This window comes from Boleophthalmus pectinirostris, unplaced genomic scaffold (assembly GCF_026225935.1).
Source record: "Boleophthalmus pectinirostris isolate CB_2022bp ecotype Guang Dong unplaced genomic scaffold, ASM2622593v1 HiC_scaffold_13, whole genome shotgun sequence".
NCBI lineage: Eukaryota > Metazoa > Chordata > Actinopteri > Gobiiformes > Gobiidae > Boleophthalmus > Boleophthalmus pectinirostris.
The window spans coordinates 25,096,260-25,109,050 of NW_026571036.1; the positions used below are offsets into that span (position 1 = coordinate 25,096,260).

General features: G+C 39.5%; 1 protein-coding gene across 1 annotated transcript; it reads right to left on the reverse strand.

Annotated features, from left to right (window-relative positions):
• Positions 1–1,358: 1,358 nt before the first annotated feature.
• si:ch211-22i13.2 (uncharacterized protein LOC553945 homolog) lies at positions 1,359–11,733 on the reverse strand. Its single transcript, XM_020939963.2, has 7 exons — positions 11,552–11,733; positions 10,277–10,343; positions 6,315–6,461; positions 4,721–4,785; positions 4,572–4,655; positions 4,150–4,242; positions 1,359–2,022 (listed from the first exon to the last, which is right to left on the reverse strand). Exons 1-7 carry the CDS (start codon positions 11,552–11,554, stop codon positions 1,972–1,974), a joined length of 510 nt encoding a protein of 169 aa, XP_020795622.2. The 5' UTR covers positions 11,555–11,733; the 3' UTR covers positions 1,359–1,971.
• Positions 11,734–12,791: the final 1,058 nt, after the last annotated feature.

Consider the following 12,791-nt stretch of genomic DNA (forward strand, 5'->3'; position numbering starts at 1 on the left):
TGTTTTCTCTAAGTACACTATTTATACTATACTACACTATAAATGATCAATCAGTTACTCTTAGTTAGCCTCTTTATACTTGTGTTTCCCCAAATACTTGTTTACTCTTGAGTAATTTCTTGTACAACTTTGTGATCCTATGAGTACTATTTTAGTATCTTGAGTACTCAAGTATCTGTACTGTTACATGAGTACAACTGTTTGATACTCATCTACGTGCATATAAAGATAAGTTTAGACTGGGAGACAAGTATTTGATGATGTGTTAATGTACCCTGCTTTCTTCTGTTTCTTTTCCATTGTTTCTATAATGAGAAACATTAATGTATGATTGATACACTTAATAAAAAACACCAAAGATTTCTGTGTGGGCTTTAATTAAACATGTATTCTTTACATTTTACATATTTACAGTGAACTACACATGTACAAAGGTTCAGCTTCCAAAACTAAAATATACAAATAATATGAAGTATTCAAACTACTACTCTATGTCTATGGCAGTTTTAGTTTTAGGGGCATTACGGAACTTTCTGGTGAAAGGTCTCAATGCTTCTCTCCACTGACTTTATTTCTTTTCCTGGAAAGTTCCACAACATGACATTACAGGTGTGCATCTCCAACTTGCTCCATCCATTCCATGAAAGAGGACGTAGAGAGCTATAACTGAGGGAAAATAAGGTGAATGTATACAGATCTCAGATCTCTATGGTAACAGGCAGGGCCAAGTGACAGGTCAGATCTGTGGAGAGGCGGCCCCATTCACAGTAAGAATGAACGTTATTCAATGTAAATTAGCAATAGAAAATGGTCCACACGATCTCAAAACAAGAGAATCATTTGAAAACAACTTTAGAAATTAAGTTTAAGTCAGTGGTTCTCAGAAACAGACCTGGAGTTGTGTTTTGTTTAACGCACAAACCCTGCATATGTGGAAAGCTCTCTCAAACAGAATACACCATGTTCCTCGTTGTGATGTCATTAAGTGGTAATACAGCTTTACTGCTTCTTTACTTCTTGATGCACCAGCAGATGTTAGAAACTTTCCATTGACAATGTCAATTCTATAAAAGGTAAAACTAAAATACTCAAAACAAAACAACAAAAACAAGTTAAAATTACCACTACATGACATCACAAGGTGAAACAGAGCATTTTAAGCTTTGGAAATGCAGACAGCCTAAAAACCCAGAAGTACTGTGTGAATGAAACAAAACACAACGCTAAGTATGTTTTTAAGGTGGTGACAACATTATAACATGGCTTAAAGCTCACAAGAGTCACTTGTGTGTAATATAGGACCTTTAAATAAAGGTAGATGGGTTTTAATAATAGGCGAACAAATAGGCCAACACACATTTGCAAGGTTGACAAGCCCAGTTTTCTTTTATAACTTTTAATTAAACCACAGCTGTGAAATTAAACATTAAAATGACAAGTTCTCCATTTTAAGAAGGTAACTAATGCACAACAAACCAGTGCTTTTCAAACTGTGGTACAAGGTTCTTCTGGGAACACCACTTCAGTTCTAGTGTTAAAACTACTGTGAGAATGGTGTAGTCCTGTTTTACACCTGGTTTAGTCCTAGTTTAGATCTGACCCCATTGTAGACCTGGTTTAGAACTGATGGGACTTGGAAGGGTAAATTATGTGGTACTAGTTGTGAAAAGTTTGGAGCCAATGAAATAAATCAAACTAAAATCCAACAACAAACTATGATTATCAAAGAATCTGTCGAGGACATTTCCAAATAAAATAGAGATTGTTCTGGATGACGACTGTGACAGGCCTCGTCTCCTCTGCAGTAGTGACACAGGAGTTCAAAAGTCTGTAGGCTCCTTATGGACACTCCTCTGAACACTTCTCCATTTCTCCAAAAGACACAGTGACATGGGGAAGGCCTCCATGTACAGTAATGCTGGTGGTTCTGCTGTCAGGTCACTCAGGGGTCATCCAGAGGTCACAGAGGGGTCACAGGGTTGAGTTCAAAAACTCCAGGAGCTCGGCGCGGTTCTTGTCCCTCTGCAAAAACAAACACAATAACAACACATGAATCAGTACAGTTGACTACAGAAGACACAGTACACACTACACAGTATTACAGGGGACTACTACAGAGGACTACTACAGAGGACTACTACAGAGGACTACTACAGAGGACTACTACTGGGGACTACTACAGGGAAAGACTACTGAGGACTACTACAGGGGACTACTACAGGACTACTACAGGGGACTACTACAGAGTACTACAGAGGACTAATACAGGGGACTACTACAGGGGACTACTACAGAGGACTACTACAGAGGACTACTACAGAGTACTACAGAGGACTAATACAGGGGACTAATACAGGGACTACTACAGGGGACTACTACAGGGACTACTAGGACTACTACAGAGTACTACAGACTACAGAGGACTACTACAGGGGACTACTACAGAGTACTACAGAGGACTAATACAGGGGACTACTACAGAGGACTACTACAGAGGACTACTACAGAGGACTACTACTGGGAAAGACTACTGAGTACTACTACAGGGGACAACAGAAGAGTACAGTGTAGGGTTGGGTAATAAATGTAATTATTTCAGTTTTTTTATAATTAAGATCTTGAAAAATTGCGAATTGTGAAATCAAGGATTATTATGAAAGAAGTTTACTTCTCACTTTTACTTGAAAGCAGGGAGGTTATGTAACCAGATATCTATACAAATGTAATTTAAAGGGCCCATATCATGCAAAATCAACTTTTCAGAACTTTCTACCTTTTAAGAGTGATGTGTGGGCCTTGTATATGTCGCCAAAGTGGTTTTTAGATTGATTTGTCTTTTTTTAAACAAATTGCTGCGTATTAATGCCACCCCCGCATGTGACAACAAAGTAAAGCTGCTACAACGATGACCTGGCAGCTACACTTATGACGCGTTTGACGTAGGACAAAGCACTTTGCACTCGCCCTCCTCCTCCGCGCCTCCACCCATTCACACACCGCCCTGCGTCTGCACCGTACAGGTCTGCTGTTCTACGTTATTTATCTTTATTTTTCACTTCGGACATGCTTTGTGTAACCATGTCCTCATGGAAAAAGTGTGTATTTGCTGCGATGGCAAGTCCAAATTATTTGTCATGCTGACAGAAGCAGCAAGGCGTGCTAAGTGGCTGGAGTTTATTTCTGGGAACACAGACAAAAAGGTCCCCAAGAATATTTTTGTTTGTGAGCGACACTTCACTGAAGATGCTTCAAGAACTATGGATATTTTAAAACTGGATTTACAACAAAGCAGAAGCGACACTTTGGAAAAGGATGCTGTTCCCACGATACCAGGGTCCAGTGATGGAGATTTTAGAGCTGTAAGTTTACCACAAGTAAACCACTGAAGAGAACTAAAAGCAAACTGCATTGTTTATTTTTGAAGATTATCCGACATATAATTTCAATCTGCATCATCTCCCCTGTTCTACCTGTTTTAGTTTATCAAACATTACGTAGTTCTATGATATTACATTGATACTAACAACAGACTTAGGGCATCATTTTATTCTAGTGACTTCAATGCTTCTGCACGATAATAAAATGCCGATTACACCTCAGTCATTACGACCACTGATGTTTAGTGGTTGTCTGTACAGATTATGATGACCTCATTTGATCTAATGTTATTATAGGATTCAAGTTTGCCCAATTCTGTTTCTGTCTCCCCCTCCCTCCCTGAGATAGGCGGAGGAAGGGCGGCTCACTCGTCGCCTACGTCACGTTTGGAGGGCGGAGCCTGTGCTTTCTCAGGATGGGCGGGGGGAGGAGCAATAGTTGGCCTTTCATAGTTCCTGGTCTGTGACTGTCTCCAAGAAATCAGTAAGATTTCAGAACTATTGTGTAATGGATGGTCCAAAACCCAAATTGTGTTTGTATATGTGCAGAAGATACAATGTGAAAAGAGTTATTTTGCATGAGATGGGCCCTCTAATGCAGTTTAAAATTCTTAAATAGTAGCATGTGATAAAAAATAGAGCACCCTCTGTTTAAAAACAAGCAGTTCCTGCTCTGACTTCCATTAAAATAAAATTGGAATAGTCCAGGATGTGTAAAAAAACATAAAAAAAAAAATGCACCCAGCCCTACTACAGCAGACCACACACTCACCTGCTTGTCCTTCTTGGACTTTTTCACCTTCATCTTGATCTTCTTCCCTGAGATCATGCTGTACTTGCTGCCTTTTGTTCGGTCTTTCAGATACTGGATAACAGAGAAGGTGTGAAGGAGTAAAGCTAAAAGCTTCATAACATTAGAGGCAAAAAGTATAATGTATCTGCTCAAAATCTAAAGCTGCTAATGCCACACATCACTTGGGTCAGGGCTTTAAGCCTACAGGCTTAAGGTGTACTTTCACTTAGGCTGAAGGAGGATTTTCACTAAAATATAAAGTCATAGTGGTGAATAATTAGGATGCTTAAAATGCACAAGATAAATGAAGACTAACTCTGGACTACTGCAAACCATTTAAAATGAGTGCCTGTGAGACTTGTAATGACAATAACAAGGTGATTTCTTCTAATGTGACACACCTTTGAGATCTGCACAGGCCCACCCTCGTCATACTTGGATCTCTTCTCCTTTTTGCGTTTGTGCTTCTTGTCTTTTTTAGTTTTCTGTAGAAGGACAGAGGGTTCAGAGGGTCTGGCTTCACATGCACCTTATATCTGAGTAAGAGTACCTTTTTATGTTTCTCCTTCTCCTTCTTTCGCTTCTTCGCCTCTTTTCTGGAGTGGTTCCGTGAGTCTAGGGCCAATTCACAAAAGCACAGGGACAGATGGTACAGATAAGACCTTACTTTACTTTACTAAAACTAGTATCAAAATGAGATACTCTTTTTTTAAAGGTATTGATACTAACAAAGTCCCATTGACAGGATAGAAATTAGCCTTTCCTGATTAATTTTAGAATGACCTTGACCTGTATCAGAGCAAGTATAAGAGCACATAGACTAGTATACACTAGTGATGCACAAGCTTTTTTCTGACCCACCCTGCCCAACCCGAGGTAAAATCCAACCCCACCCACTCGACCCAAAGAAATGTGTTCAAATGTTGGGACCCGACCCCCCCTCTGCAGCTGGCCGTTGTATGTGCAAGGACACGCCTTGTGAACATGCAGTTTAGTTTATGTAAAATCACACTTTGTTTACATACAGTAGAAACTTTTAATGGAGATTGTGACTAAAGCACCCGGATCATGGGGTGGAGCACCTGACGCAGTGTGTACGTGCTCTGGATGTATTCATCCAGGAGAGGAGTGTTGTTTTTGCACTGTGTTGGCTTGTATGATTCGTGACCTGTGTTGTTCATGCTGGAGCACTGTTTGTGTATTATAATATATTCATATTGTATTCATAACGTGCGCACAGGACCATGTGCCTTTTTCTCGTCTCTTGCTGTTTTCATTTGGAGTTAATTGCTTAAGGACTAAAGTTGTCGTCTTAGTGCAGGTAACACATGCAAATACAAAAGCTCTGTGCCCTCGTTTGCTCATCAGAACTACAGAACAAGCACCTGATTTACTTTTTTGAGTTATCAGGTTACAGGTCAACCTGTGTCAACCCCATGGACCATTATGGAACCTATCTGGACCACTGCGGGATTACACACATGAGAGCACATTCTACCGTTTAATATGGAAAATCACTAAAGGATGCACTGTTACTACTTTTTCCAAAACAAGTACGAGTATTTCATTTTGAGTACTTATTAATACTGAGTGACAATACCAGACATTATTTTTAGAGGGGTTCTTTCATTATGAATTATCCATATTATTGATATCAAATGTATTATTTTATTAGATATATTATTTTATATATTATAGATATAGCAGCAGTACAAGTTTATTGCTGGCAGCAGCAGCCGTAATGAAATATGTTCGCCCTGCCCCGCCCCTAAACTTTTCTCAATGAATCTACACAATTCATGTAGGTCACCTGGTTTGGCTTCAAAATGGTGAACTGTGTCGAAAGGTGCCTGATTTTGAGAAGTGCCTTTTAATATTTACTATGTATTACTATGTATCTTTTAATATTTACTATGTATTTGAAGATTTTATTTATTTATTTTATGGGACAGGGACACTGTGCCAGGTTGTAACATTAGAGTTAATTTCCACCTCTTAAAAATCACATTCTGTTGTCTGTTGCATCATCAGAATGAGTATTGAGTCTCGAGTCTATTCCTTAGTATTGAAATCAAGTCTGACATTTTAGTATGTACTAGTCAAGAATAGCGATGTAGTATGGTGGGCTTGGGTTGTCCACTGACTGGGACTGCTGGAGCTGCTGCGGCTGGATGAGGGTGCAGGGGAGGAGGACCGAGAAGACTGTGACGAAGAGGAAGAAGAGGAGGAGGAGCTACACGAGGAAGAGGACGACCGACTCCTGCTGCGTCTACGCTTCCCCTTCTCTCCATCTGAAACACACCACACACTGCAGATCAGGGAGGGCATCTGACACAAAGGTACCGGTTCGTTTCAGAACAATCTATCCACCAGTGTACCAGCAAAGGCTATATTAGATTACAAATTATGAATGCAAAAATCATATTTAACAATGTGATGTTCAACCAATACTTGTTCAAAGTTCATATTTCAGTCTATTGTCAAATGGGACTGGCCCGAGCGTTGTTTACAATGTGCACTTTTTAAACATGTATCGCTGTTGCTTATATAAAAAAAAAAAGTCCTCTAAAATATGGGAAGAAAAATTATGCATTGATCCCTTTATTGCAGATAAATGATGGCAAAAATGAACTCTTGTTGTCATAAGTGTCTCATCCCATTGTAACATTTTGTTTTGTAACACGGAGAGCACATTGTACTTAAAAGTCCTAAAAAAAATTATGTTCTAATGCTGTTACCTCTTCAAAAACAGACTTGGACTTGTGTTTTGTTTCATTCTCATGTTTGAGTAATCCTTTATAATTCATCTTCAAATCTCCAACATGATGATTGTGATGTCATGTAGTGGTCGTTTTCTACCTTTAACCTTTAGTTCAATAGAGATCAGCAATTCTAGGTGTGACATTATCCAAATGAATCTAGGAAAAATTAGGAAATGTCCCAGTTTTCTTCATCTTCATGTCATTGTAGCATTCAGTTATGTTCAAACTAGACCTCAGTTTCCATCATTTCCCCACTGATGCACAACTCTGAGTGCACTGTGTACATATGATTAGAAGAGATGAGGGTATCAGATTCCAAACAGCACATACGTCTGCAGTCTTCATTTTACCGCTCATCACATTTACTTCAGTGGGTTTGATCACAGTTGGTTGGTGAGCCCAGTGTCAGGAACTACACCGGAAACTGTCATCACGTTTCCATACGTCTTCAGGACTTCAATCATTTTATTACTTTATTTACTTTATTACTTTACTCTATTTTATTTTTACTTGTATATTTACATTTATATAATTGTCTTATTCGCATCTGTCTCTTGCTATCTTTTTTTGCTACAAATTTAAAATTTATTTTACCATTTATATTTTTGCTCACACATCACAATGTGATGTGTGAGCTACTGTGTCAAAATCATTTCTCTTCTGAATCATTTAAGTTTGTCTAAGTTTAAGTCTAAGGGGTCAATCTTGCCTCCAATCTTAGCACTAGAGGCTGGAGGCTGGTGTGGGACGGTAGAAGTACATATAGAGTGACGGCATCTGAACCAATCTGTGACCGCTGTGACATTTCAAAGCACTGCCAGTATGGGTAAAGTCTGTAAACTTTGCCTCATTATCAAAGAGGAGTGTGGTGAAAAGTTATCTATGTGATAATAAAACAGCTCCAGAGCCCCACGATGCAAGTCCACACCAGCAGAAGCGCAAGGAATAAAGAATTTTGTATAGGTCATGACAGAACTGACTGGGTTTGTGTTCCAAACACGCACGCGCACTGCTGTAAGTCCGTGCACATGCGCACATATCAACCTTTTATAGTTTTCTCTGGATTCGTTTAAGGCCAGTGTCTGTCTCATGCACTCCTCATCCCACAGCACCTGAGGTACAAGGTGTCTACCACTGCTCCCGCTGACCGCTCACATTCTCGTCTCTCAGGTACACTGCGTTTGGTCCGACACAGATGGATTTCTCGCGGTTTATGGAATATGTTTATTGTCATATAAATGTTTCTGATGTTACCGCTTTGTGCACAGATATGATACGTGCGTCTGCTCCACTGTCACAGCCCCGAGCTGTCAGTGCATGCAAGTGCTGCTCCCTGTCAAAATCCGTCCGCGAGAATGGGAGGAAATTGGACATCGCAGCATTAGGACCACAGACAGGGTAAGAAAAATAATTTTAGGACATCGCTGGAAATGACCTCGTGAATGAGCAGCTTTTGTACAGATCCAGATCAAACCAAACTATAAAGCAGAGCTGAGCCGACACAGGGAGCGGGCGACATGTTATGGGACATGTTATGAATGTTAAGAATTTATCATCCTAATATATTTCCAAATAAAAGAAGCCTTGCATGTTGCCTAAAGTCTTCCTGCTTTGTGATGTAAGTGTGAATAGAGCCTGTGTGCAGGGTTTGTGTGTTAATGATGTGTGAATGAAACAAAATACAACTTCAGGTATGTTTTTGATAACAAAACAATACAGATCAGAAAATTAGAGCCCGACCGATATGGATTTTGTTGTGGCCGATATGAAACTGGTATAATGGGAGTTGGAGCTGCCGATAGCCGATATAATCGTCGATATATTTTAGTAAAAATTCACTGTAAATCTTGAATTGTTTAAAAAACTTAAGTTTGGCTCTAATGGATTCTAAATTGGGTTTATTTAGGCAACATTTATTGTTATTCTGACTCTTTATATCATATTTACATACAGTAGATTGGCCTAATGGCATTTTTGCATCACATTCTAGCTACTATTGATGGGTATTCCATTTTTTTTTTTTTTTTTTTTTGGAGAACCGGCTCTTTTGGCTCTGCTCACTAAAGCAGCTGGCTCTTTCGGCTCCCAAGCGACTCTTGATAGTTTTGTTGCAAGCAGGACTAAACCAAAACTGAACCAGGACTGAAAAAGGACTAAACCAGGACTAAAACAGATTTAAACCATGTGTAAAACAGGACTAAACCAGAACTGAACCAGGACTGAGTGTCGGGACTCGGTCTCTATCTCTCTCTCAAGCCCAAGTTTAGTCCTGGTTTATTCATTTTATGCTGAACTGCAGCCAAATATGCACCTTTTTTTTTAATCCTATGCACACGCATATTTCTGAAAGTTTCGTTTTCAGCCGCTGCTGCTGTCAAACTATGGGTCTACATGCGGCTTGAAGAGAAAAAGTGAGAAAAAGAGAAATGGCTCCCAATAAGAAGCAGGCTCCCGTTGTTCACTTCAAAGAGCCGGATCTAAGAGCCGTTTCGATCGTGACCGACCCATAACCCCTAGCTAGTAAATAAACTACCGCTATTAGCCTTTAGCCGTAAAAACGTGCGCACAGCGGTAATTAATTATATGCATAAATGTGGATCATTCACACGTCTATTCACAGCTCATTTACATATCAAGGCTGGTCCAGTAACAAATATACGGACAATACAGTCACTTTACAATAGGCCAATAGAAAACAGCCTGTTTATGTGTGGGAGCTACAGCAGCTAATCGCTAACAGATAACCTAAACTAGCTTCAAAGTCGATGTATTTCCAACACTCACCGCTCACACAGGCTCCTCCTCACATCACAAGTCTGCACTAATAAAAGTCCTTTTAATCCAGACTCAAGCCGATTGTGGGTAAAAAGAAAATTATCTGTGTTGCGCGCCTCTGCGGATGTAAACAAACACACGTGAGTGAAGTGACGTGACTCTCTGGTGTGTTCAGGGACAGTACGGACACAAATTACACCGCAAATAAATACTGATGCAGAGACACATATTAGGACATTTATCTGTCTGTAAATTGGATTAAATGAACATAATGCAGAGAGTCTAAGCTTTATAACGAGGTATAACATGCCCACGTGAAATATCGGCCCATATCAGCAAGCATATCGGCCGATAGCCGATATGTCTCCAGGTGCCCATATTGGCCGATAATATCGGCCAGCCGATATATCGGTCGGTCTCTACAGAAAATAGTGCAATATGGGTACTTCAAGCCATTACAATTTGGAAACTTAAAATGGTGATTTGCATTGGGATTCATTTTGCACACAAACTTGAACTGCAATGTTGTGTTACTGTGTGTCTGTACTTTCAGAGAGACTCAGACTCACTCCGATTTCTGGAAGTGTGGCTGTTCTCGGGCCTGGAGCTGCTGGACACTCTCCTTTCAGAGGACGACTGTGGAACAAAGCACAGTACAATGTTACAATTAGAAAATAAAATGTTAGAAAAAATAGAAAGCACTTTCTGTAGTATCTAAGCAGATCAATTTTTAAGCAGAATCACTCCCCGGGTTATTGGTATTACTTATAGGTCATCTGCCTGCACACTGATATGCAGTGTTGTGGAGTAACAGATTACATGTACCAGAGTTACATAATAAGAGTACAAATTATGAGTAACTGTATTCAGTTACAGTTACTGTTTCAATGAGTAGTAATTGGATTACAGTTACTTTGCTGAAATAAATGGATTACACAGCGGTATTTTCATGTTTTCACTTTTTTTTTTCTTGGTAATTCCACTCATTGCCGGACACTAAATCAGGACTAAATCAGGATTGAACCAGGACTGAACCCAGGTCTAAACTAGATCTAAACCAGGACTAAACCAGGACTAAAACCAGGACTAAAACCAAGTCTAAACCAGGTCTAAACTATATCTAAACTGGGGCTAAAACCAGGTCTAAACTAGATCTAAACCAGGTCTAAACCAGGACTAAATCAGGACTAAATCAGGACTGAACCAGAACTGAACCCAGGTCTAAACGAGGACTAAAACCAGGTCTAAACTAGATCTAAACTGGGGCTAAAACAGGATTTAACAGGATGAAACCATGCCGTGCGGACCGTGTCTCCTCGTTTTCTATCAATAATATTTTTAATACGGTTAAGGAAAGACTGGGGTTTTTATTTTCTTTTAGCCGACAAAACATCTTATGTGATGATATCCTAGTCTTTGCTTCTCTACAGAAAATCAAAACCAAAGTATTCAGATTACGTTACTCACTTTAAGTAATTTAATGGATTACGTTACAAACTACATTTTGGGGTATATAATATGTAATCTGTAGGCGAATACATTTTAAAAGTCACCTTCCCAACACTGTTGATATGCAGTGAAGTAAAGTCAAGATGAGGATTCACGAGTTCATCTACCTCCGACTTAAACCATTATTTACATTTTGTATAAGATGTAGTAAAGACACAACACTTTCAGTTCGTGTCAATAACAGAAGCATGCAGCCGGGGCACAGCTAACATGGTTAAACTGTAGTTCTACTGTCGAGCATCACACAGATATGAACGTTCATATTTGTGGTTCATCACTAGCTCTGAATGAGGCTAATGCTCCGAGCTAACGTCGCCTCCAGCGGAGACACTCACCATGTCCACAGCGGCGCACACGCACACGCACACGGGCGGAGACAGGCGGGACACGACTCGGTCCTGTGCGGCACCAGTGCGGGACGTGTGCGGGGAAAAGGACAGATGAGAGAAATATATGCGGGGACAGACGTGTTGAGCTCACTTCACAACAGCAGCGGCAGACATGTTGCATCCCAGCATGCACCGCAGCACAACAGGAGGAGTAAGACGAAGATGAGTGTAGCGCCCTCTGCTGCTCACACGTGCACACTGCACCTTTGTTTAGTTCTGTTTTGATTTATTATTTACACTTTTTAAAGCAAAAGATGATTGAATATATTGTATTGGCCCTTATAGAATCATAGTAGCAGATTTTACCTCTTATTGTCTCCCTCCTCCTGCTGTTTGCATCTTCTCCATTTTATGGTCCTTCCTCGTATTGTCCACTTATAGAGACAACTCAAAAACTATTTTCTGGCTCATAGCATAAACTGTATGGCTCATACGCAGAGATTTCAACATAAGTAGAGTAGAGTAGTAGAGTATTTATGAACATTACAGATGACTGGAATATAACATTTAAATGTATCAGTATACAGTGTTGGGGAGTAACAGATTACATGTACCAGAGTTACATAATCAGAGTACAAATTATGAGTAACTGTATTCAGTTACAGTTACTGTTTCAGTGAGTGGTAATTGGATTACAGTTACTTTGTTGAAATAAATGGATTACATGGCGGTATTTTCCTGTTTTCACATTTTGGGCGAAACCAGGACTAAACCAGGTCTAAACTAGGTCTAAACCATGTCTAAACCAGGACTAAATCAGGTCTAAACCAGGACTAAACTAGGTCTAAACCAGGACTAAACCAGGACTAAAACAGGTCTAAACCAGGACTAAAACAGGATTTAAATCTAAATCCTGCTGTGTGGACGTGTCTCTTCTTCTTCTATCAATAATATTTTTTATTTGGTTCAGTAAAGTCTGAACTTTTTATTTTCTTTTATCAGACAAAACTTCTTATGTTACGATTTCCTCGTCTTTGCTTCTCTACAGAAAATCAAGTAATCCAAAGTATTCAGTAATTTAATGGATTATGTTACAAAATACATTTTGGTGTGTGTAATCTGTAATCTGTAGGGGAATACATTTAAAAAATAATCTTCCCAACACTGTCAGTATATGCATACCTAATTGTACCTCATGTTAACTGCTTTATTTAATTAACCTAATAAATTACACATTTTTCATCTT

What these genes read in the sequence shown, in the direction of transcription:
- si:ch211-22i13.2 (XM_020939963.2), bottom strand. An exon ending in AGAAGGAGAAACATAAAAAG is followed by an intron (nt 4,656 to 4,720) that starts GTACTCTTACTC and finishes GTCCTTCTACAG; the next exon opens with AAAACTAAAAAAGACAAGAA. An exon ending in AGTCCAAGAAGGACAAGCAG is followed by an intron (nt 2,023 to 4,149) that starts GTGAGTGTGTGG and finishes TTGTTTTTGCAG; the next exon opens with AGGGACAAGAACCGCGCCGA.